Source organism: Sarcophilus harrisii, chromosome 1, assembly GCF_902635505.1.
Source record: "Sarcophilus harrisii chromosome 1, mSarHar1.11, whole genome shotgun sequence".
Lineage (NCBI taxonomy): Eukaryota > Metazoa > Chordata > Mammalia > Dasyuromorphia > Dasyuridae > Sarcophilus > Sarcophilus harrisii.
This window is the reverse complement of record NC_045426.1, coordinates 551,287,741-551,315,304: the sequence shown is the minus strand read 5'-3', so window position 1 is coordinate 551,315,304 and position 27,564 is coordinate 551,287,741. Positions and strand designations below refer to the sequence as shown.

At 36.6% G+C, this 27,564-nt stretch overlaps 1 protein-coding gene across 2 annotated transcripts in view; it reads right to left on the bottom strand.

The window, feature by feature from the left end:
• The window catches only part of NEDD9 (neural precursor cell expressed, developmentally down-regulated 9), a 139,730-nt gene that overhangs the window by 15,987 nt on the left and 96,179 nt on the right, over nucleotides 1-27,564 (bottom strand). For both annotated transcript variants that reach the window (XM_012541649.3, XM_003760176.3), the window contains exon 2: nucleotides 15,450-15,896. In XM_012541649.3, coding sequence (XP_012397103.1) covers nucleotides 15,450-15,896 — 447 coding nt within the window. The remainder of the gene's footprint in view (nucleotides 1-15,449; nucleotides 15,897-27,564) is intronic.

Here is a 27,564-nt window from a genome sequence, read left to right as displayed (position 1 = left end):
ATGGTCTTCAAAACTGTTCTTAATATGATAAAATTAATGGAGGTATCATCATTGTATGTATTGTGCTTCTTGGATCACAGAAGGATCAGAAATTTTAAACTTTTTTGCATATTAGGTCAAGTCTGGTCAAGGAAAGAAATTGAAGAACTTTTCTTTTCTATCTACAAAGTCCTGTTTCATGTCTTCAGAGATGAAATGTCAGCTAATTGAAGTCTTAGATGACTGGGTCTTTGGGTAAGCATTGGACTCTGGTGAATTTTAGATTCTGGGATATTAAATGTCCCAGACTCCTTTTAGGAGAATAAGAGACTGTTAATTTGAAGACTAATTTTTGTTGTTATTCAGTTGTTTCAATCATTTTTTGTGACTTCATATTGTTTGCAAATATAATGGAGTATTTGCCATTTCCATCTCCAGCTCATTTTATAGAGGAAGAAAGTGAGGCAAACAGAGTTAAGTTATGCAGCTAGTAAGTGTCTGAAGCCAGATTTGAACTCAGGAAGATGAGTCATCCTCATTCCAAGTCCAGTGCTCTAGCCACTGTCCCCATCACCTAGCTAGAGAAGTGCTTAAATATCCAAGTAAGAAGATTAGTAAGAACTAAGAGAGTCTATGCTGTATGAAAGACAAGGTTCAATGTCTCAGTTTCCTTACCTGTAAGTAAAATGTGGGAACTGTATAAGATGACCTCAAATCTATGGTCCTAGGATACCATGGTAAAGAGGAGGAAATGAAGGACACATTTTTAGACTTGGCTAATGTGTAACTTCATTTTGTTTGATAACACATCTTTTGCAAGGGAGAGTTTTGCTAGGGGTAGGGGAAGGGTAGTCATTGGAAAGTGCCAGTGATATAAAAAATCTATAAAATATCCAATTGAGATTTAAAATATCATTAATAATTATAACCAGCATTTATATAGCACTTTAAAGTTCCTTACATATATCATCTCATTTAATACTCATAAAACCCTTACAAATTGCATACTATTATTATTATTCCCTTTTCATAAATGAGCAAAATAAGATCAAGCAACTTATTTGCAGTCACAGGACCGATAAGTGTCAGAGACAGGATTTGAACTCAGGTCTTTCTAACTGCATCAAGCTCTTTATCCACTTTATCCACTACACCACCTTTCTGTGTCTTTCCAATCTGGTTTCTATACTTTTCTCCTTTCTTTGCCACTTTGAAGAGCCTTGAATCATAAGTAACACATACTGTTTCAAAGACCAATTGATTCTTCTCTAAAGTCCTAGCATATTCTTCTGTTCTCTAAGTGCCATATGTGCTGATATTTCAGGGAAAGAGGGTGTGACATGGAAACTCAAAGACGGGTCTGGGCAAAGTGTATGAAAGAATTACATGATCAAAGGACTGGAAGGAGCTCTTGAGAGATTATCTGGTTCATTCTGTCTTTGTATGTGTACTGAAGAGAGAGCAAATAGAATCAATCCTTCTTTCATGACACTTAAAGGGTAAAAGCCCCTAAGAATAAGAATGAGATTTTTCCTTTTTTTTTTGTTAATTTTCTTAAGCAGCTAAAACAGTATATACATGGTGGGTGCCCAAACAAGTAGCAAAATTAACCTAGTCCATATCTTTTCATACAAATTACTTACTTACTTACCTTATAGGGTATCAGGGCTAGAAAATTCAAGAATGAAGATGAATGATATGAGAGTAGGGTCAGATAGGGTGATTTTTCAATTCAGTAAAAATGGATTATTGAGTTTACCATATGTCCAGCAAGTTTTATGTTGGAGACAGAGAGAAAGAAGAAAAGAAGTTTTCTGTTTGCAAAATATATGAACTCTATAGAGTTCTTCAAATTAAGATCAATGATCATCTGAGATCCTTTGGTGGCAACATAGAGAATCAGACAAGCCATTATTCCTATGCTCTGGGTTCCTTGTATAAGCTCCAGGATTGTTTTCCTTAATTTCCGCAGGGTGACCTCAAATTTTAAACTGAGTTGGTCTGAGTGAACAGAATTATTAGAGAGGACACATTTGAAGGACATAACCCATGTATGTCATGAAAGGTTTGTAATGAAACCAAGAGAATGATCATAGGATCATAGATTTAGAACTAGAAAGGAAACTTAGAAATGATCAAGTCTTTAATTTTTCACATGAGGAAATTGAAGTAGACAGCCTTCCAACCAATCTATCCCCTCTCCAATTTATTCTTTCAGCCAGTTCTTAAAGTGACATTTCTAAAGCATAGTTCTAATTGTCATTCTGTTTCTCAAAAAGCTCCTGGGCCTCCATTTTATTTTTTGGATAAACTATTAATTTCTTTGTGTAGCATTTTAAGAACGATTTAAACATTCGTTAAAATCCTTCAAAATATGACTCCAGTCTTTCTTTGCAATCTTATTGATATTCAACTTTATGCTGCAATTTAGCACATGCAAAGTTTAGTGCACTGCTTGGCACATAGTAGGTGCTAAACAAATGCTTGTAGACCTGCACCCAAACTGGCTTAATTTGGACATAAAATTCCATCTTCTGTTACCATCCCTCTACATAGTTTCTTCCTTTTGACTAGAAAGCATTTCTTCCTCACCTCTACTGTTTAAAATCCCTTGTTTCTTTCATACCTCGATTCCGTCACCACCTTGTAGAAGAATTCTCTGATTTTCCTAGTCAGTACTTTACTCCCTTATTATTTTGTAATCACTTAGTGATTTATTTTGTATTTACTTGTCTTTCTGAATATTTTGCCCCCCTTCTCTTAGTGGAATGTAAACTTCTTGAGGGCAGGGGCTTTATAATATATGTTTTTGTCTTTGTATCCCAAGAACCTAGGACAATTGTTTGCACAAAGTAGGCATTTAATTAAAAGCTTGTTTTTTTTCTTAAGCTTCTTCTTTAATACATTTTCTTTAATATCTGATTTTCAGTTTCAAGAATTTAATTTTTGTAATTTTTATTTTTTTATTTAAAAAAAAGGAAAACAGAAAAGAAATATAAAATAAAATAAAGCAAAACAAGCTTGTTGAAAGACTAAATCAATGGTGAGAAAATAAGGAAAAGTTAGAAACTATGGGAGAATTCCATCTTGCTCTATCTGTGCACCAAGGCCTCATCCTTTGTTGGAGGGTACCAAGGCCAACCCTGGGAGTGACACTGTTTCCTTTTTCTCCCAATGGAGATTTTGTCACAAACACCTGGACTCTTTTAAGTTTCACAGCTCTAATATGTGGGAAAATTTTTTAAGAAAAGGAAATGGAAACAAAACCCTCCCTTCCTTTTAAAAACACTCATTCTTGACATCTGAAGGACAAAATATGCTTCAGCTCTGATAGCCAAGTGGATTGACTCTCCCTTCACCTCTGTTGTGGCTGTTAACAGATAGCAACAGGTGCATCTCCAGGGGAAGCACTAGACTAGGGACCACTGACCCCACTAATGTCTTCAGCAGACTGACAGTACAGGACAAAGAAGTCTTAGAAAATGTCTGATTATGGCCATTTCTTCTCTGTACAATCTTTCTCTCTACAGTGATAGTATTGACCAGAGATCTCAAAACTATTTGCTTCTAAATGTTTATATTATGTGACAAAGACACAAAATGAAACTTGAAATTCCTTAAAATTAAACCAGATTAGATCCTTCTTTCAGTGATTTATTCCAAGGAGGCCTAGAATGCAGTGGGAGTTACAAGTAAAAATAATGACTGAAGACTGGGTGTGGTCCTACAGGCACTTGGGGGTAATTTTGCTTTAAGGATATATGCTAATATTCATAATATTATCACTAGCATCACTATGACAACTAACTACACTAAAAGGGACAAACAAGCCTGGTAGAAAATTTGTTTTTTTGTATAGGAGTTAGGGATGGATGTGTTTATCTAAGAAAAGGGAGAAAGACACTGCAGCAACTTTGGTGTATGGATGTATGATGACTCATAATATCCTTCTGAGATAAACTTAATGGATTTTCTGGTCTTTTGCAAGATATATAAGGTGTGTGTGTGTGTGGTTTTCTGAGATGCGCAGATGCAGGACTATTCATCTCAAAGCTGTTCTCTGAGCACAATTCCCACTTACAGATGGGAAAACTGGGACAGAAAGATTAAGTCATTTGCCCCAGGGTCATAAAACAAGCCAACTGTTAGACTTTTCCCAGCCTCTTGAAATTTACTAAGCCTCTTGAAAATAGATAGAGATTTGGGGATATTTTATTGAAATGAGTTATCTCCCCCCCACCACCTTTGTTGTTGAGAAGTATTTGAAAATAGAGGTAATATAAAAAGATATATATCAAAAATTTTTAATGGGAAAATTATCCTCAATATCAAATTGTTAAGTAGGTGAGAAAAGTGACTAATCTATTTATGCCTTTCAATTCAGCAATTCCAGTATTGGACATATACCCTAAGGAAGTCAAAGATGGAAACTTAAGTCCAATATGCTACCATAGTAGCACTTGTGTGGTAAGAAAGAACAGGAAACAAAGAGCTGCCCCTTTATTGAGGAATGGTCAAGCAAACTAATATGTGACTATAATGGACTGTTATCATGAGGTAAGAAATTATGAATGCAAATTCAAAGAGACATGGATCTATTTGTATGAACTGATGTATAGACAGATTGTAGAAAGGCCAGCCATGGAATTTCAGTTTTTTCATCTAAAAGAGAGGGAGTTGAATGAGATGGACTTAGCTCTAGACTCAGTTTTACACTTCCTTTTGGCTCTACATCTGTTAATGGCCACACTACACGCACATCTTTTAACTTTTTCCCCATTGCCCTCCTACCTCTCTTTTATACTTTGCCTATCCCTTTCTCTTCCTTTGCCTTCCTTCATACACTACTACCGTCTTATTCCTCCCTTCATACTTTAAAACAAACAAGTTTCTGAAACCTGTAATAAAACACATCAAAAGATCTTAAAAATATACATTTGGGGAACCCTCTTTAAATGTACCCATTTCTGTATTATCTATTAATTCTCTGTATTAAATTTTCTATAGTTATAAACAAAATGGATTATTTATCTGAATTATTTGATAATTAAAGCTAAAGTAATATTTTGCTTATATTCTTCAGACTATCTCCTCAAATTCTGACTCTTGTGTATATATATATATACATATATATATATATACATATATATATATATATTCATTTCAGAGAAAAAGAAAGATGTCAGATAAACATATCTGAATATCCTCTCAAGGACCTAAATCTATATAAATGCATAAAGGAGATGCAAACAATAGAAAATATATTTGACAAAAATAAATAGATCACACCATGTGATTAAAAACCATGCATGTGTATGTTGGAGAGATTTTAAGGGAGTTAAAAAACAAAACTCTCTTCAATGATGTCACCTGTGACTTAATCTTAGAAAGCTGTCTAGGTCATTCAGAGAATAAATAACTTGTTCACTGGCCCAAGACAAATATATGTCAAAAACGGAATTTGAACTCAGGTGTTTTTGACTCCATGGCTAATTATGACACTACAATCTCTTACCACAAATAATACTGCAGATTATCCAAATCTTAAATTATAATTTTTATTAATCACTACTGTTCTATTTTCACTTTTTACAGCATGCATAGAATGTAAAATTCGATTTGTCCCTCCTGAATAACTTATAATGTCACTTTCAGGGTTTCATACCCCCATGAAATGGGGTTGTATTCACATTGCCCAGTGTCTTTCTGAAGGGCTTTATTTTCATTTTAGGATCCTTTCTTAAAGTCAGACTGACCACCCTAGTTATTCCTACCACATCTTATTATTACTTCTTTGTCTTTATATCTGTGAATCGTCAGATGCTATCCCTTTAACTAAAATCCTGCAAACCATGCCATGACCTGCCCACTGGAACTGAAAAGTTACTCTCCTGAAATTGTAGAGTTTCAGAGGTTTTCATGTTGAAAGTCCAAGATTACTAGTTGCTTTTCCATGGCCAGAAGAGAAAGCCACATGTTGCCTCCGTTGGATTTATTAATTCTCTATAAATTCTTCCTGCCCAGGCTGGGTGTAGCAGTGAGCTCATTTATTTACTCACTTAGCAACAATCTAATGAAAAGTGGGTCTGGCCTTAAAAAATACACCCCCCTGCACCACAGCCACGGCTAACTTCTCCCGAATGCTCTGCTTTGTACTTAGGGTGACATTTTTTCCCTTTTAGAAAAAACGGGAAGGGGGAGGTGGACAAAGGTTTTTTACTCCCCTTCAAAGACACTTTGAAGCTTGAATGAAAGCTACAACTCAGCCTTATGCTGACCACGTCGAAATCACTGTCTCTTTCTTGTTTCAAATGAAGCACAAGTCACAACTCTGAGCTGGGAAGCTGAGGATGTCATTCTTTTGCCTGACAGTGTTTGCAGTACTCCCATCCATGGTGGGGAATACTCTTCAGAAACAGTGGCTTGATTGTTGAGTCTCTCCCATGGCTCTCACTTGCTTTCAGCAAGTTCTTTGTATGATCTGAGCTAAAGCAATATTTAGTTATGAGGTGACCAAACTCCAAAGAGCTGTCTGAAAACCTTTAGAGAAAGAACGAGGAAGGACAGCTTGGGACTAGTGGATTTTAGTTAAGAAAAAAAAAAGCCAAAATGTCCAAAACAGAAAACAAAAAAACAAAAAAAGGCCTTTTGCCTTTTTTGGAGACAAAGAAGAAGCTGAGATTCTGTCATCTTCTGTGACAGAGAGGGTAGGCTGAGGCTTTTTTGTCCATTTCTCTGGGATTTACTTTAAGGGAATATTAAAATGCACAAATATTTGGGTTCTATGGATGTCAAAATAACTTTAACATAGTAAGAATTCCCCTTTTAGCAGATACCCAAAATAGGTTTAAAAATTTTTTGTTTTAATCTCAGATGAAAAGTAATACAATAAATAAGGTCCTGCCTCAAATAGAGTGGTGCAAGAGATAATTGTTTCCAACTAAATAGGAGAGCTTTTAACTGGGAGGAAAGACATAGATTCATATGGGAAATTAACTGATATCACCAGCGACTGTGCCAGACCCTGCAGGGTGCTTCTGCAACTGCCACCATCATTATGTAGCTTCCCTCAGAGGAAATGGACCCGCATTGTGCAACAGTGAGGGTTGGACATTCCAATGGCATGGGCAGCAGTCCATTGATTCAGTGCAGGAAGCTCAAAAGAAAAAAATCTCCTTCCCCTTCCACCTCTTTTCCCTCCAGTAGGTTCCACTGTGACAGCCCTCCTTAGCTCTCAGTGACAAAACATAGATAAGAACTCATTCTTAAGAGACTTTTCCTAAATTATACATGGGACAGATCTGACAAATTTCAATTCTCTGTGGCATTTGATACTTTACTACAACCTAAGTCTTTCTCCTGAGATTGTTCTGCCTTTGGAAAGAGATACTAGTAAAGGAAAAGAACCAGCAGAAAGAAAACTTTAAGGTTTGTCAGGAATACCTGTTCTGTGAGTTACTTTTTATTTTTATGAAAACATCTTTTATTCTTAAAATCTCACTGTTCTGGTGACTTCATGTTGTTTCTGGAATGAGAAAGCATGCTACAATTCTAACATGTTAAAACTGGAAAAGAGAGGAAAAATGGAAAGCCAAGGTCATATGCCTACTTATTAGCCAAGGAGAGCCCAAAGCCTCTCTGCCCACTAAAATATGTCACTTCAAATCTCCATAGAACTATCCTAACAATACTAACAGATTCCTTTAATTATTGTGTAATTACTAGTTTTTTTTAGGTTTTTTCCCCCTTTAATTGATTTCTCTTTATGAGGGGGCAGTGGCAAAAACATTGGAATGAAAGGACTTGTATTCAAATCCACCTCAGTCATTTATTACCTGTATGATGAGTAACATGTTAACTAACCTGTCTAGGTCCCAGATTCCTTCTCCACACAAAAAGGGGATTGAATTAGGTGACCTCTGAGATTCTAGATCTATGATCCTATGGATTCTATCCCACAAAAAGTAGCCTCATGAACATGCCTTAACAAAACGATTCTCAGAGCTTCTCATCATTTCTTAGGCACTCCCTGGCAACAGATGATTTCATGAGATCTTACCACAGTGCATCATTGCCTCTTAAGCTTATGTAAAGTCATTTGTCATGATTTGGGGTAATTTACAATTATTCAAAAAAAAAAAGAGGTACTTCTTTTGGAAAAAGCCGATGCAGCAATGTTCTAGAGGGCTGAGGGTTCCAAAATCCACACAATGTCCTCATTTTGGGTTTCAAATTGGTTTTCTGATCACTTCATTGAATGAAATGAGCTTTGTGGCAGCAATTCAACATGTCCTGCTTCTACTAATGGTATAACATAAGGAGAAAGACCTTGTTCCTGGAGCGTAGGAAATTGGGGGCAAATTCAGACTCTGACATTTACCATCAGTTCTTTGAAGGCAAAGGTCTTCAGATAAGTCCTCATATCCCCACAATGGCTTGAATTGAGAAGAAATCCCATACAAGAATCAATGAATGAATGTCTTACATTGAAGAAGTGCCTCCAAAGATACCTCTGGAGTACCAGCTCTTTATTTTGGGGGGAAGCTAGATGGCAAAGTGGATGGAGTGCTGGGCCTGGAGTTAGCAATAGTACAGTTCAAGTTTAGATTTAATTATTTATTAGCTTTCTGATCCTGGACAAGTCAATTAACTTCTGTTTGCCTTAATTTCCTAACAGCACTTAACTACTAGAGCTGCCATGAAAATCAAATGAGATAATATTAGGCACTTAGCACAGCATCTGAGCATATATAAATTCTAGTTACTGTTATTCTATTACTATTACCACTACTACTACTACTACTACTACTACTACTACTACTACTACTGAAAATATGTGAGATTGTTCAGAAACATTTTTTGGTCCTTCCTACATTATTTCTAATAGGAAATTCAACAAATATTTATTGAGCACTAATTCTGTATAAGGTATACACATGTATAAGGCTATGAAGGAAGAAAATAATACCCACACCGAAGTGAAGAAGTATCTTAATTAGTAGAGGGTCTGAAAACAGTCTTCTAGTAAAACAGCCTCATTTAAGGATGCCTTGATTTGAGGAAATCAACTATATAAAATAGCTAAATCAATAAGTTGGGCTCCTTACAATAGGATTTTGTATTTTATAAATGGATTCACCATAGGAATCCTTTCAATACATTTAAGATCCAATTTGGTTTACAAAGATTTGAATTACATACGATTTTTTAGGAATCCTTAAGGTGTTTTAAATCAAGAGACAACACTCAAAGTAAGATATGATTATCATGCCTATTTAGAACTGCAAATGAATACTGTATATTTCTGTTGCTATTTAGATTTGTTTTATCATTGAATCCAGTACTGTGCTAGTAAATAAGTGTAACAACCATCTCTCAAAAAGAAGTGCACAGGACAAACTTGAGTTTGATCTGCATTGTTAAGATTTAAGAAAATATTAACAATCAACAAAACAATAAAGCAAGCTTAATTTGTAGTTCCAGATTTTCAAAGATGGAAATGCTCACCTTGAAAATTTAACATAGTCCTGCTAAAATCTAATTTTATCTTCTGCATTTATCCACTAAATGTTATCAAAAGAAGTATCTAATTCCTTTATGAAGCCAAATGTTGGAATCTTGTCTATTTAACTACTCTATCTGCTTCACACCTTTTTGGAAGTCCTAAATTCAGCCCCTAATTATGCTGTGTAGCTCCAGGCAAGGCTCTTACTCACTCTGAGCCAGTTTCCAAGTGTATGTGTGGAAAGTGATAATATTTGACTAAGTTACATGTCAGGGGAGTTGTGACAATCAAGTTAAGAAAATGTACGTACAGTGCCATATGAGCCATAAACACTGTGTATTAACTATTATGTTTATTATATTATAAGCACTCTAGAAGAATCATCCTTTAACAGGTAATTACATTAAAAAAAGATTGACCTTCCTTTGCTTTGGTGTGGGTTTATTAACATAGCCTTTAAAAAATGCATTATCTATAGTCTATGGGATTTGTAACAAACTAGGTCTAAAGTTTTTGGCACTGCCTCTGCTCAGACAAAAAGTTTCTTTGTTAATGAGAGGAGGTGTTACAGTTCATTTCTGTTGGGGTGGGTGACTCAAGGATAAAAAAGGATACTCCCCATTTTTAATGCCAGAGAATGAAGTTGAGCAGGGGAGGAAGGGGGTGGGTCAGAATCTTCATTTGGGGGTAATTTTCCACAATTGTTTTGAGTTTAGGGATTTGGATAAAGGACCATTTCCCCATCTATTTTAAGGAAATATGAGTAGAAAAATTTCCCACTTAAGTTAGGATTGTGTTTTTTATAGTTTCCTGGTCCACCTTGACTTGCAGCAGATGCTTTGGAAAAATGTTTCATGTGCTGGTGGGAGGCAGTTTTTGTACTTTGGTTCATCTGTTAGGTTCTGAACTCATTTCAGTTCCTTTAAAGAAAAGTTACAGGGAATTAAATGGAGAACCTCTTTTCTCAAAAGTCACAAGAGCCTATCAGGAAAGCCCTCCACCTATCAGCCAGACACTAGTTTTGGCAAAGTTTGGTGGGGATTCCTTTCTCTAAATGTAACTCATAATGACTCAGTGTCCAAGAAGGTGCAGACATTCCTGGCTAATCTGCTCTTTTGGAACCAAAGATTACCTTTCAGGTATGGAGTGGGGAAAAACATAATTACAATCCATGAATCACATCCTGTTAATCTCAATCTCTTTCTTACTTTGGGCAATAAGAATAGGGCCTTAGTGATGATGTAATGTGACCCTAATGAATGTAGCTGGGTCCTTTCCTGAATACCCACTCAAAAATAGCATATACCTTACCTTTGTGCAAGGGATTTGAGATAGGTAAAGGATATCTACATGATTTTATAGCTACAAATGCTTTAATGAAACAGGCTTCCTAAACATAAGTTTAAAAAAATGTAGTATATAAGTAGTCTCAATGGTCCTAGAATTAAATAAGTATCATGATTTCAGTTTGCCCTATTAATCCTTTCTTTTCCTGAAAAGACACTGATAGTCTAATTGTGGGTCTTCAGAGGAAACACTTAGACTCCTGCCCTCTCATGATCATCCCACATGTCAGAAAACTTACTAACTCAATTCATCCATTGAGTCCACAGGTAGGTTCTATGTTATCTGAAAGTTATCTGCTGGACACACCCACAAGGCATATACTATGGGCAGGGACATTATTGAAGATACCTTGAATTGTCAAAGTTGAGTCCTAGAATTCTGAGTCAAGGCTGAATAGGTTACACTGAGAGTCAAATGCATGATGGATGCTAAGTAACATGAGCAGGATAGTGCTTGATGGAATCTTAGGGTTTCTCTAAGGCCATCTTAAATTTTAATAATATAATAGATAATATAATAATTCCCTCTACTGTGTATTTATTTAGTATCTTTTAACCTATATATGTTGTCTCCCTACTCCTACTTCCATTAGAATGTAGCTTCTATTGGGGCAGGGTCTGTTCTTGCTTTTTCCCTTATATTCCCTCCTATTTAACATAGTACCTAGAACATAGTAAGTACCTGCTAAATGATTATTGATTGAGTGACTACCTTAACCCCTATAAGTTTGCCATAACCAAAGCTAGGGGCAATCCAGCTTTACTAGTGGCAAAGAAAGTGTGTGGTAGAAAAATGAGTAAATAGATACTTGACCTTGCTTCCCACATTCCAGTCATGGCTTAAAAGAACCTGATCTTTGCAGCAAAGGATGCCCAGAATGGAAAAAAAAATTTTTCCCCAGAGGGAAAAGAATAAATAAAAGGCAAAGTTTCCGGTATTATCCAGATTCAGGATTGGCAGAGAAGATGTTTAAGGCAGTATAATATAGCAGAAAATAGGTCTAGACTGAAAATTAGGAAACATTCTAGATCAAGTTCTGCCATGGCCTATTGGATGAACAATTCACTTAAAATCTATTTATATAATTATGATCTATAAAATGACAGTTTTGAAATAGGGGACCTTTGAGATTCTTTATGACTATAACAGTTGATAATTCTCCACATAAAATCATTATAATACTTACAGTACAACCATGCACTCATTAGATAGGCTATAAGGGTTTGATAATCCATAGATTATTGTGGAGTAAGGAGGGGCAAGTTCAAAATTGACTTTAGGGAGAGGAAAAAAATTATTGCTTTTCTTTGTGGTGGAAAGGGTATTTGTTTTTTTAGATGCTGATTTAATAAGCAATGAATGGGAGTTGATGTGTCTATAGAGGGTGGGGTTCAGGGCTGGAGTTCCCCTGTTAAAACTAAATAAAGGATTGATAATAAACAGACTACAAACACAATCTATTAAAAAGTGACTCATTAACAGAAAAAAAAACACCAAAAAAACCCAGGCTGGCTAAAGGTTCAGAAGCCTAGAAACATAGTAAACCTCTAACTCTAGAAAATCCAAAAACAAGCACCCTCATATTGACATATACAGCCTCAAGCTGCTTCTTAACATTGAGGGTTTTTGTTTTACTTTTTCTAGGACAAAATCCTATTTTTCCCAACCTTTGCCTCAAAAGAACTGTTATGGATCATGTCATGGAGGGACAGGATAATACACTTCCCACTCATCCTCATTCTATGGATGAGAAAACAAAAATATAGAATATAAAAGTCTTGCTTGAAACCACTCAAAAAAGAGTGATGATTCTGGGGGGAAAAGAATTAAAAACCACCACAACAAAAACTTTTGATTCCCCATGCACTGGGTTTGCCTCCTTAGTGCTTCCACTTAAGTCATTTGTATGGTTCCCCACCCATTAGAAAGATACTGAGTCATAAGCAGGCACCCAGGGAGATGATGATAAGAATTTCAGAACAGCTGCAGGCCAATAGAAAACTAAAAGGGATTTTTTACAGCCAAAATATCTCAACTTCTCACCAAGGGAAGGTAGTTCTTCCTGTGTACCTGTGTGTGGGGTGGAGTGGGATGATAAGGGGAGTGGGAGAGTCTCAGGCTACTGAGGCGAGAGTCACACACTGGCTAACACCATGGGAAGAAGCAGGTTTGGGTGCAAGTGGTCCTGACACTTGAGCTTGTTTTAATTGGCTACTGGCTTTCCCATGCTTCTAATCCACAACTCTTGTAACCTGGAGTGGCAGGAACTCAATGGGGGGGGGGAATATCCCTATTGGTGACCCCATCTGTTGCTTTGCTAATGGTGGAGCTAGACAGACTGTTATCCCCTTCCCAAGGGAGAGCTGCCTTAGCCATCCAGCACACCAAAAGGGTCGGTCCCTGTCTTACGATGAATGCAAGAAAACACTAGGCTTTTAGAATGAAGGAATGAATAAAAAGGATTTATTAAGCATATTTATCCCAAGCTCTGAGGATGCAAAGAGAAAATGTGACTCAGTGCCTACTTTCAAGGAGCTCCTATTCTAAAGGGAGAGACAGTACATATATAAAGGGGAAGAAAATTAATATGATCAGTCCAGGACAGCCTACATTGTTAGAGTAAGGGATACCAACAGAAATTAGACAAAAGACTGTTTTGTCCCAGCTCCAACTCCCTTACTATTATATAATGAATGCAAAGTGAACAGGAAATAAGTTCTCTAAAGTTTTAAATTTTTCAAAGTCTGGAAATTGAAAAGGTTGGGTCTAAAAAGTGAAAACATTTGACCTTCCTGCCAACATAAACTGTGATGAAAGTTAAATACTCACACCTTCTAGCAAGTGCTTCCGTTCCAAGCTCCCTGTCTGTTCCACACTAATTCCAGTCCCTGAAGTCTATTTTTAAGGTGCAAACAAAAGGGCACAAAGAAAAAGAAGATTCATTTAATTATGGGTATATCTTTCTACTGTATCATTCCCATTTGAAACAGAAACAAGGTTTGGTTTTATCCATGGATTCCCTTGAGACTGGGACATCTTTTCCTTTTGGGGTCGAGGATCTCTTGGGCAGTTGGGTGAAATCTACAGGCCCCTTCCCAGAATCATGTTTTAAATGCAAAGGAAACCAAATATACTATAATATTTTATAAAATGTCAAAGTAATTAAATTAAAAACAATTTTTTCCACCCAAATTTATGAGCTCCAGGAAAAACACCATCACTCCTGATTTTCTAGATTTTCAGTTGAGGGAAACACCTAGGAACAGCACTGAATCCAGTTCCCTCACCCCACAATTTCCCTGGGCAGTATTAAACTTGAAGATTATCTCAATCACTCAAATATCAGTGAACCTTTAATTTCTATTAGTGAGATCTTAAAAAGTCATTCTTTTTATATAATTATTATAAGGATCATATTATAAACACACTTTTCCTATACTATTCTGTTGCTTCTTCTTGACACAGAAGTTAAGTGTGGTTTTCTCAAAACCTCTACCAGCAGAGTATAAACTCTGGATGGTCTCAAGTCAGAAAAACTTTGATTATGGGCCCACTGAGAGACTGTGTGTGTGTGTGTGTGTGTGTGAACGTTTGCAATATGAGAACCAGCCTAAGCTCAGAGAGACTCATCACCAGAAGGCTGGCCATGAGCTCATGATTTTTTTTGGGGGGGGAGGGTGGGTATTGTAATTTATGAAAACAATATTCCAAGTTACAGAAGCAGCAGAATGATTTAGTGCTGGCTAGAGGGTCATCCTCAGAGTCATAGAAGACTTACATTCAATCCTCTTTCTGACATATAATGTGTAATTTCAGTCATTTAACCCTCAGTACCTTGCCAACTCTCTAAGATTAAGCAGGTTCCAATATTTATTAGGAGGAGTTCCTTTTACCAATTAAATTTACAAGTCCAGTCACTGCCTTCATAGGAATGAACCCTCACCACCACCCCCCCCCCCCCCCCCCAAAAAAAAAAAAGAAAAAGAAAGAAAAAAGAACAGATTGATTGTGGTCAGAATTGGTGAAGGCAGTACAAGCACTCAAGAAATAATTAGTATTTTTCAGTTACTGAATCTTCACTAGTGGAGACTGATATTTAAAGAAATCATACAATAAAACTTTCTTGCTGCCTAACACCTTTAACAAGTATTTTATTATAATTATAGTTCAACTCCTTATTAATTAACTAACGTACTTATTCATTGATTTTGCAGATAAAGAAACAGATCATTTGAGATTAAAAATCAGTTACCCAAGATCACACAGATAATAAGCAAAAGAACTGAGATTTGCACACAGACATTCTGTCTCCAAGTCCAATGTTCTTTCTATTATATCATTATTTTTTTAGGCAGGTTCTTTTGGCATCATGATGAAACTCACAGTATATAGTGCCTTCTAGTATAAAAAAGAGAGAGATGTAGGAGAGGTCTGACAGCAGTTCAAGCTAGGAGACTTGGCGTTGGTTTACTAAGGAATTGAGGGGATGCTTAATGGTAGGGAACAGTTTATAATAGGAGTATATGAGTTACAATTCAGGTCTGGTTACGGCCTCTATGGTATCAAATTTTCATGAACCATATTCTAAATGTAAATAATGGGGGAAAAAAGTACTCACCTTTTTACTTAAATGGGAAGCACTGGTCCCACCGATGCTTCTTTGTACTGATGGTGGCACCTGGTATACATCTTGCTCTACAGCACCATGGCCTGTAGGGACCTGGTAAATTCCCTGATTCTGGTAGGACGGTGGTACTTGATAGACAGCATCCCGAGATGAAGCCTGTGAATGCGGTACTTGATAGACTTTCTGTGAGCCAAAACTCTGGTGCATTAGTCCAGAAGGGGGCTGGTCCTGATTGGAGGAACCCTCCTGTAGTGGGCCAATCAGGAGTTTCACACGGTTGCCCGGGACGATGCCTTGCCTTCCATGTAAGGAGCAGAGCCACCATCCTTCCAGCCCACCGGTATTCTGCTCAATCACAGTCAGTATATCTCCTTTGCGGAACGCCAATTCTTCTGCACACTCGGGAACATTGTCATACAAGGCTCTTGCCATAAGATTCTATGTAGAAGAAAGGAAGGAAAGGAGGCAAAACAAAAATAAAAATGTTAGAACATTGGCTTAATTTTTTGAACACTTAAGTTATTCACTTGTGGAAGGAGAGCCTTCCTAGAAAGAAGAGTTTGAACAATAGATAATAAACAATCACACAATTGACATTAGCCTGCCTCCTCGCCAAGTCTCAAAAAGCCGGATGTTCTTGGACTAGTAGGTTATATTCATTCCAGTGCTATAAGGATCTATGACTATAAGGTTCTCCCTTCAGTAATATCAATCCCAATCCCATCATATTTTAGCTGAAGTCATATGAGTTGTCAGTCACTTTATAAACTCATTCGTTACCCAGTAATGAATCTGGTAATGATAAGCCTTCTCAATTTAGCTTAGCTGGTCCTCTGAGAGAGTACATACAACTCATTTCTTAAGCTGTAATCAGAAACTTTTCTAAGTTGGTTAAGTAGAGCCTGCCAGAGTTTGTACTCAGCTGACAATTTTTTTGAGATCCCAAGGATACCTTTATAACAGGATGAGGCAATGGAGTAGGATTTTAGTGAAAGACGGTAGATTTTACCATGAAATTGTTTCTTCTTTCTTCAACTCAGTCAAGAAAAAGAGCTTTAGAGTATTATTAGACATATTGCACTGCCAGTGCTTAGTGAATAAAAGTGGCATAAATAATCCAAATCAAAAGATAATGCAAATATAATTTATATTTGGTGTTGGAATACAATTATTTATATACCCCAAGGTCTTGGATTTCCTATTTATGGCTAATGAAGATATCTAAAGAGCCATAGACAACCAACAAGTTAATAATAAGTAATAATAATGATAATAAAATCCATATAATTAAGTATTGTGTGGCTATGCAAATAATAACAACAACTAGCATTCAAATAGCACTTTAAATTTTGTAAAGCATTTTACAAATATCTCTTTTTATGCTTACAACCATCCTGGGAGGTAGATGCTACTATCCTCATTTCAGATAAGAAAGAAATTGAGGCAGAGGTTATTTGCCCAGGATTATATAATTAGTAAGAATTCAAAGTTACCTTAGTCATTTCATATTACATAGGATAATAGATGGAGAATTGTAAAAGGCCTTAGAGATCATAATATCTAGCCACCTCATTCTATAAATGAAGAAAGAAGCTTAGAGAGGTCAAGTCACTTGCCCAAATGGCAGAACAGTAAATAGTACAGCTAGATTTGGACCTAAGTCCTCTGATCCGAAATCCAATATTCTTTTCACCATATCATGCTTTAGGGAACATTATTTTTCTTTCCATACTAGAATGAAGCAAACTTTCTTTTTCTTTTTCTTCTTCTTTTTTTGCCTATGATTTGAATCTCTCCATTGATCCTTCGAAGACTGTGGCTTCTCCTTTCATTGAACCAATAAACACTTGCTCCTTCTCTGTATGATGGCCTGTCTGGCACTTTCAGTACAGACAGCCACAGTGGGCATTCAACAGAAAGGAGGCAGGAACTTTGTGCTGACATTTTTGGAATCCCTTCAAAGGCTCCAAACATTTCATTTCTTGGCTCCAGTGATGTTTCCCAGCATGCTGGCAGCCATTACCACATGCCTGCCATTTCCCGGTGCACAAGAAAGGCAGAGTCGATCATATATTTATTGCCTACATTTGAAAACTAAAAATAATATTTTGAGTACTTCAGCTAAAATATTTGAATGTAATTAACGTCATTGTAATGATGACTATTGATTGATGAAAAGATTGTTGACTTGCTAGAGAAAGTGAATTGATTTTTCCCTCTCCAATTATAGAAGTGTAGAATGTAAGCTTATCAAGGGCAGAAATTATTTTTAGTTTTGTACAGAATATGCTCTTAATAAATACTTGTTGGATGAGATTGTGTTGGAAGCTATCCACAACTAGTGAGTTTTCTGGCTGCTGTTGTTCATATCTTTATCTTTTGGAATGAGAGGTATAGTACTAAATGGGACATCAACAGTCATGTAGTTCAGTTCCCTTTCCTCTCACCCTTTCTATTTTTATTTTTTTGATCATTTTGAATGTATTACATAAAGACACCTTTTTTTTAAAAGAAAGGTTAAGTTACTTGCCCCAAGTTCACACAGAAAGTAAAATTAAATTGCAGAGCTAAGCTATTTGACTCCAAATCTAGCACTCTTTTCACTGTAATTCCTTGTGTAAAATTTTAATATAAATCCCATAATTTTTATCTTTTTGCATTTGTCCTACCCTAATCTTTTTTTTTCTTTTTTCTCTGGTCAAGTCACAAAAGTGGAGATATTTTCAATGCTCCAAGGTTATTCTCATCTGGACTATTAACAGTACCCAAGTGAGGGAGGGCTCTTCTCCAAATGGTATGGAAAGATGATTACCATACAAAACCCAAGTCTTGATTCCATTGTTGCTATTGCAGCTCTTCTTAACAGTGGAGTTATATGGAGATGGGAGGGAAAGAGTCAGATCTCAGGTATCTTGGTATTGGCCAAGAATGAGGTAGAATGGTTTTAGTTATGAAAATTCAGATAAGTCTCAATGTCTATTACTACTACTACTACTGGTACTACTACCACCCACCATCACCATCATTACTAGTGGAAATAGAACTAGTATTCCCTCTCTTCTAGAATTTATGCTTTACAAAACTGTATACACACACATTTAATTTGAAGTAGGTAATATTTTTATTCCTATTTAATGGATGAAGAGATTGAGATTGGTCACAAAATTAATAAACATCTGAAGAAGAGTTTTAACTTAAGTTAACCTGACTCCAAGTCTAATATTCGAACTATCCATTATACAACATAGCTGCCCCAACATGAGCTGTAAAAGAAACATAAGGGATAGAGAAGTGATTGTGTTTTACATGAAGATTTTATTTAGTATATATATAGTGACTCTGATAGGAAGTTTCAGCCTTTTCCTTACAATAATTAAAGACTAAATAAGGAGAAAATTATGGAGAATCCTATCCTTGTTTAAGGAGAGTCCCAACAATGTCAGAACACCTACCTCCCCTTCTTCTTCCTCTCTCTCTTAGCTTCCTAGATATACTGGAATGGGTTTAATTAACTACTCAAAATGAGAACATGGTCCTTTGATTTCATACTATGTGGCCCAAAGAGTTCCACCTTGCATATATAGGAGCCTATTTCTGTTCTCCTTTCCTTAGTTATTCAACAATTGGGAATGATTAGTATAGAAGCACCAGAGATGAAATCACAAGTAATGGAACTCCTTTCCAGTTCTTTCAGGGCTGAGGGATAAGAACTAGTAATTCTATTGGCTCTAAAGGAGAGAAAAGACAGAAACTCAAGACAGTTGGAAGACCGGAGACAACAGCACAGCTCAGAACAAATAAACGAAATGCTCTTTAGAGTTGGGTCAATTCAATGGAACAACGCGCAGAACTGAATGAAGCACTGAACCATGAGTGATTAGAAGCAGATAGAAATTCCCATGTGAAAGTCATTCTTGGTGGTTTATTGTCTCTGTCCCAGTAACCTTCTCACCACCTGGTAAACAGCATGTGAATGCTTGCTTCCTGGACCTGCCTCAAATGCAGCTTCATTGCAAAATACTTTCCCATTCCCATTGTCAATGCTAACTGAGGCACTATCGGGTGAGTTATCCTAATTGGTTGTCCATTATTTCACAGCAGTCTTCCCCACTGCCTGCAGAGATTAGTATTTAGAATTATGCTTGATGGGGATCCCCACCAGGGATCTTTGCAACAGCATGACACCTATTCATACCCTGATGAATTTTCTTAGTTAAGAAAGTACGGCAGTCCCAGGGTAGAACAGCCTATGGCCATCACTGAATGTTACTAAGACAAATCCAGGTACTAGTTGTTCAGTGGCAAACATCACAGACCCAAAGAACCAGTAACGTTTAGTACAATAACTCATCAAATATATGTTTTATTTAGGAGCATGTAAGTGGTATAGTGGATAGAGTGCCAGGTCTGAAGTTGGGAAAATCTGAAATTCAAATCCCCCTTTAGATAGTTACTAACTGTACAAAGCATTATCTTTTGTCTGCCTCAAGTTCCTAACCTGTAAAATGGTAATAATAATAGTACCATCCTCCCAGAATTGTTGTGAGGATCAAAGGAGACAATAATTATAAAGTGCTAAACACAGTGCCTCACATATAGTAAGTTCTATATAAACATTGGTTATTATTATTATTTATCAGTCGCTTTTGCCAATATATACTAGGATGTATATTTTAATTATTATTAGTGACCCCAGTGGTTGCTCTAATACAAACATAGTTGATCATTTCAGAAATCAAAGAATCATAAATTTAAGACCAAAGGAAACCTCAGAGATCATCACTTTTAGGAATGAAGAAACTGAGGGTCAGTGAGGTTAAAAGATGTGCCCAGAATCACATAGATAGCAAGTAGAGTTGTTAGTCATTTAACTCATGTAAGGTGGTGCAGACAAGGCTCTAGGATTTGAGCTGAGTCTCAAAGGATGGGTACAGAAAGTGAACAAAGACAAGGAGATTGAAATGTCTAAGTCACTTGCTGGAAGGCAGTGAGCAGGAAGGAATGATACTGATTAAATCAAGCCCAAAAGCCCAAACCACTTAAGACCTCCCACTGAAAGGGCCCCTTTGTCCATTTCCTTTCCTTTTATTTTATTTTTTTGAGGGTGGGGTGAGAAGGAAGAGTTGTTAAACTTTCTAAATCTGGGATTTCCCTTTGCTCCATTGATTCCTCTGTAATCAGTCCAACTTTCTGTATTGGTACTGGGATTTTTTTAGCTGTAAGTTTGATTGATGTTAATAAAAACAAATGGTCCAGTCCTTATTGACTTTTTAGACTTACTAGGATTCCTCTTGGCTGGGACTCCATTATGAAATAACGTCAATATGTGATATATGCTAATAATGACTAACATAATAAGTCTTCAAGTTGTTCAATAGTCATAAAAGTTTCAATTCTGATAATGCTTTATGGGTTCAAAGCAAGTTTCACAAACAAATCTCCTTTAACCCTCACAACAGCAGTGCAAACACTAAATTAAATTTATAGATGCAGACGTGAACCCGATTCAGGAGGAGAAATCTGCCCAAGAATCATACAACTAGTTAGTGATGGAGGCAGCCTCAAACCTACAAGGCAGCTAAGTGGGCAATGGATGGACCATCAGGTCAACCTGAGAATCAGGAAAACTGGAGTTCAAACTCAGCTTCAGATATTCACTAGCTGTGTGAGCCAGGGCTCACAAGGTTTTCCTAACCTTTGTTCCCTCAATTTCTTTATCTGTAAAATGTGGGTAATAATAGTTTATACTATTTACCTTCCAGGGTTCCTGTGGGGATCGAATGACATAACAGTTGTGAAGTGCTTAGTACAGTGCTTGGCATAAGAGTGCTATGTAAATCATCATTACAATGATCATCATTATCTACTGTGTGACCTCAAGTGGCTCACTTTACTTATCAGTTTTTTTTTTAATCTGTAAAATGAAAGAGTTATGTCAGATATCTCCAAATTCTAAATCTTAGATTCTTAGCTCCAAAGTCCAGGAGTTTCTCCACAATACTATACAGTGTCTTAGCTTCTATTTTAGCTCCCATATCTCCATACTTACTTAGCAGCCTCTGGCTATGGTTTCCATTTTGTCCAATTTAATCCATTTAGCAACCATTGAGATCTCTCACCCACCATATAATTCAACTGTACACAGACTCTCTTATATTCTCTTGGCCCCATCATAACAACTACAAGCAATGACTTGTCACATAAACTCCAAAAAGGGAACAAAGAAAATGACATTCCACTGATGACAGTCAAGGACTTCTCTGAGATGGAGAGGAGATTGTAGATAAATCCTCACCTGTCTGATAGTGAAAATAAGGAAACTAAGGCCTACAGAGGAGAGATGTCTTTCCTCTGATGGTCATACAGCCTACTCCTTCAGTAACTAAGGAAGGCTATCTGTTAAACGATCAGAGATCAGAAGAGTAAAATGTCAATCATAACTAAGGGGTGAGTGAATTCACAACCAAATCATCTTCTTCAGAGAATCCAAAGTACCATGTAAGGAACTACCTTCATTCAAAGCTTTGTGGAGGACATATAAGACTGCTAAGTTAGAGTTCATTCCAATTGTCATAACCTTGTTACTCTCACCTTTAGTTTAAAGATATGATTCTATATTATTGTTCTATAAGAAACGATCTATCAGCAGGATGATTTTAGAGAGGCCTGGAGAGACTTACATGAACTAATGCTGAATGAACTGAGCAGAACCAGGAGATCATTGCACATGGTAACAATAAGATTATAAGATGATCAATTCTGATGGATGTGGTTCTTTCCAACAATACGATGACTGAGGTCAGTTCTAATGATCTTGTGATGATGAGAGCCATCTACACCCAGAGAGAGGACTGTGGAAACTGAGGGTAGATCACAATATAGCATTCTCACTCTTTTTGGTTTGTTCACTTACATTTTGTTTTCTTACTCATTTTCTTTCCTTTTTGATCTGATTTTTCTTATGCAGCAAGATAATTGTATAAATATGTTTACACATATTGGATTTAACATATATTTTAATGTGTATAACATGTTGGATTGCTTGCCATCTAGGGGAGAGGGTGGAGGGAAGGAAGGGAAAATTTGGAACACAAGGCAATGCAAAGATCAATGTTGAAAAATTATCTGTACATATGTTTTGAAAATAAAAAGCTTTAACATAAAATAAAATAAAATTTAGGTTAAATATTTAGTAAAAAAAAAGATAGGATTCTATTACAACCATAAGTTGGCAGTCTGAGTATCTCAAAGCATCCCAAAACAATGGGGGCTTCTCTATTCAACCCTATTCTTTTGAAAGAGGGAATTTATCTCTAGAGCTGGGAAGTCCAAGACACATAATAAATAAATATGAGATAAGATATCAATACTAATTCTATAATCAGTTAGATCATTAGTCCAGGGGAGTTAGGTGCCCAGAAGCTAAGCAACAGAAGGAAAAGATCCATGTGTATTCAGATCTAAAACCTTAGGATCAGAGAGAATTCCAAGAGGCAGCTGGGTCAGCTGAAGTGATTTGCCAATGAAGACCCCAAAATCAGTCGAGCTTCTCGCCAATATGCCACAATTTGATTCAATAAACATTTATTAAAATTCAATTCTTAGCTCTACTGCTTGCCGACCTTGAGCTTTGGACAGGGTATTTTGCCACTCTATGCCTCAATTTCCTCAAGATTAAAATGAAGAATTTGGATGATCTCAAAGTTCTCTTCTGTCTATATTGATGAGTTCCTAAATGCCTTCTAGGTACAAGGTGTCTCTAGAGAGACAAAGATAGATAAAATGCAAATCACTGCTCTCAAGAATCTTTTGATCTATGAGGAAGAAAGATGTATCCAAGTAAGCTGGAATGTGGGAAGGTCAAAGGAACTGTCCATGATCATGGTCCAGTGTTCTTAGAGAGACTATATCACATTTTCTAAAGAAAATTGCCTCCAAATTATCTCATTTCTCTCTAGACTGCATTCCATTCTTTCTTCTTTTTTTTTCCCCTAGTCAAGGGGCAAAGTTTTATTGAGCATTCTTTCTCTATCACGCTCCCCAAACTTTATCCATTTAATTCACTCTATCTCTTGAATTCATAGAAAGTACCTTCTGTCCCTGCTGCATCTCTCTTGGACTGAATGGCTCTACCCCAAAATCTTCATCTGGGTACCCCATGCCAGCTACATCTGCCATTTCCCCAATAGGCACCTTTGTTTCTCTATCTCCAACTCCTTCAGCTTCCTTTATTTATAGTCTCCCCATTAGAATGTAAGCTCCTTGAGGGCTGAGACCACTTTCTAATTGTACTTGTATTTCTATTGCAATGTCTCGCACATGATAAGTGCTTAATAAATACTTGTCTGACTGAATTTCAGAAATGTTCCCATCAAATGATTAATCTAATGCTACTACCTATAACCATTAAGATACCACAAGAATTCATGGTTTCCGTAATATATCTTTTCACTTCATTGACGTGGTAGGTGAAAGATTTCAAGAGTTGCTATATCCCGAAAATCTGTTACTCTGTGGCCAGCCTGGTGGTAAGCTTATCTAAACTTAGCTACATTGGTCTTTGAGGGCATATAGTCCTCAGCCTATTGATTAGGCCAGACTTGAAATTTTTCCAATTTGGCAAAATCTATCAGAGCTGCCACTCTGAGGCACAGAAGTGGAGTGTGGTATGTTCATACAAATCAGCTTTAATGGGTGACTTAAAGTTTAGGACAAAAACTAAAATGAGCTGAGGTTTGAAAAATAGCCCTAAAGGCCATGAGTTCTCTTCATCAGGATCCTTACATCTAATTTCCTAGCACAGGAGAAATAGGGAGATTTTGTTTCTAGCTGGGTTCAATATAGAATTTGTTTTAAGTAATAAACTAGAAAAAAACTAGAGTATTCTCCCCCATTCTTTACACAGATAACCAGTCTGGGCAGGGAGCTCAGTGGGAATGATGAGATAGCCGACCCATTGTAAAAACGAAGGTCCCAGGGGTCTTAAACGTGGAGAAGGCAAAATGAAGGGAGGTCAGGCAGGAAAGTATCCAGCCCTTCCTAATAAAATAAACTGAGAATGACGTAGGTAAGAAGACTGCACTAAGCGTATACAATCACAGAGCAAACAGGAAAGAAAAAAAAAAATAGGAGCTAGCCAACTTGGAGATTAAATACAATGACCCCTTTAAAAGATCTCTCTCTCTCTTTCCTTCTGAGAAGCAATTTGAGGCAAGGGAGTGTTTAGATTCTTCAATTTTCCTGGTTCCCAAGCTACCTACCAGAGACAAGCTCTCAGAAGGAACCAGGAAAATGCCAGTTTCTCATAGGGAACTATAACCCTAGGATATGTGATTACCTTTTTTTTTTTTTTTTTTTTTTTTTTTTGGGGGGGGTGGTGTTCCTTCCCTACTTAGCTATCATAAAGCAGGGTGAGTTTAGAGGTTTCAAGCCAGGACATTCATGTTCTTTCAAGCAGGGAAGGTGTTATTTGTAATTTCCATGATCACATAAACTACTCCTTCTAGAGAACTGAGAAACAAAGGAGTAAGGCGTCTCCCCAAATCAGCTGTAGCCACATACTGATAGCATCACCAGTGACCAGGCTTTGTGACAAGACCTCTTCCTCTTCCTATTTTTGATCTATTTTTATAACCCAGGAATCCTTGCCAAGACTTCAGTGCTGGCTTGACTTTTTTAATATCTGACTCCAATTTAGGAAAATGGGGTTTGGACTAATTGGGATTGAAGGAGAAAGACAAAGACATAGTTCCTTCTCTCCCTCAGTCCTTCCCTTCCGCCATTTATTCATTCCTTCATTCATTCATTCATGCAACATTCAACAAGCATGTCCCATTTAAAAGGACACTCAGAAAGAAATGTTCAATCACTAGAGAAATCAGAGGCTCAAGTATAATTATACTTTAGGGTGAATGTCTGTACATGTAAAGGGGCAGAAGTGGAAGCATTTTTACTGCTGTTACTAAAAAAAGTTATGAGAGCTGCAGCTCTTATTTTTTTTTTTTTCACGGTATTTCTTTCTCATTTATTCTTAAACGCTACCTCTGAAATAAATGGTGTTATCTAATTTCAACAAAAAAGTATTCATACTCTAGATAATTAGTTGAAACATGTGTACATATATATGTATGTATTTATATTCATATTAGGTTCTTTTAGCTGAAGATATTCTAAAGATTCAAAAAGTCATAGTTTTTGAGGTATTTGTCCCTTTAAAGCTGGTAAAAAACAGATAAACTATTATCTGATGATTACAATGGTCATTGATATCATAGGTTCATAAAATATCTTGTTAATAACCTTGCAAAGACAGAGCTGTTGAAGCAGATTATTCCCATTTTATAGATGAGGAATCTGAGACTTCAAGAGGTTAAATGACACACAGCAAGTTCTAGACTCAAGATTCCAACCCAGATTTCCTGACTTTCTCTCTAACCACTGCACTACCTAGTTGCCTCTTTCCTGACTTTTAAAAAAAGATATGGAATATGAATATATTTGTATTCAAATGTTTTGAAATTAATATTTGATTATAATTATGAAACATATTTTGTATTTCATGATTGAAATCAAACCCTAGAATTGTAGGAGTAGGATTGTTATCACAACAATTCACTTTAATAGTTCTTTAAAGGTTTAAAGGACATTACCATTGAAATACACTCCTGATAAAGATGGGTGGAGCATTTGGCAAGAACAAGAAATTACTAATAGACAGTCTGCATGCTTCATTGAAATCTGTGGGGTCTCTAGAGAACTAGAGGAAGACTACTAGCATAACATTTGTCTGCCCTACGACAAATTCATGGGATAACTGGAGTGAGCATGAGTGGTTTGTGATCTTCCATGTTGGAAAGGTATATGCCCACGGAGGAGGTTTTAGATTCATTTGAGTAAGGTTTACAAAACACTTTCCCCACAACGATCTTGGAGGTAAATTATACAAAGTGAATTATCTTATTTTTCAGATGAAAAAATTAAAACTCAAACAGGTAGGATATTAGAACTGAGCTTAATTTTGGGGGCTCCTGATTGCTAGTCCAATGTTCTTCCCACTACACCCAATTGTCATTTTGAACTTAAGCCCCAGCATCTTTCTCTGAACTGATCATTATGCATTATCAGCCAACATTTTCTTACCAAAATTCCTTTGTCATCTAGACTAATTTTGAACAAATGTTTTTAGTTTCTCAACTATACTTTCTCCCTATAGCCTTAATGAGTATCTAAGTGGATATTTTCATATCTATCAGTTCTTTCTTTGGATTTTCTCACTCAAAACCCAGATCCCTGCTTTCCTATAGGCCTTTTTTTCCCCCTGAGGCAATTGGGATTAAGTGACTTGCCCAGGATCACACAGTTAGGGAGTGTTAAGTGTCTGAGGCCAAATTTGAACTCAGGTCCTCCTGACTACAGGGTTCCTGTAGGTCTTTAAAAATGTTTTATTGATACTCTTTCCTTTTTTTCTTTTTATATCACTGCCATTCCCAACTGATCTCTCTTCTCCTTATAGAACCTTCTCTGCTAACAAACAGGTCCAGTCAAGCAAAATAAATCAAAACATTGGCCATATTTTAAATTATATGTCTCATTCCACACCTCTAGGCCACACTAGTTCTCTGCCAAGAGATTCTCAAGCCTTGTGATCTTTTAGCATGGACCACATTTTTCTTTATGACAGCACCTCAGAGATATTTTACTATTCATTCAACAAGTATTCATTTATTAAGAATTTACTATGTGTCAGGCACCTTGCTAAGCAATGGGAACACATTGTTCCTTTCTTCAAGGAGCTCACATCCTAAAGGACAACATGACAAGAATATAGCTAAGTATATACTAACATATATATTTATATGCTCATATGTATGTGTTTGTGTATGTCTGCATATACACATATACACAGAGTAAATGGAAGATGATCTCAGAGAAAAGATCAAGGTAGAGTGTTATAAACAGAAGAAGTAAAAAGGCTTCCTGTAGAAGGTAGGAGTTGAGTTGAGAAGAAGGAAGTTAGGCAGCTAAGAGGCAGGGTGTCAGGGCATTCTAAGCACTGAGCACAAGCCAGTATAAAGTTAGAGAGACAGGGAATAAGAATTTTAATTTC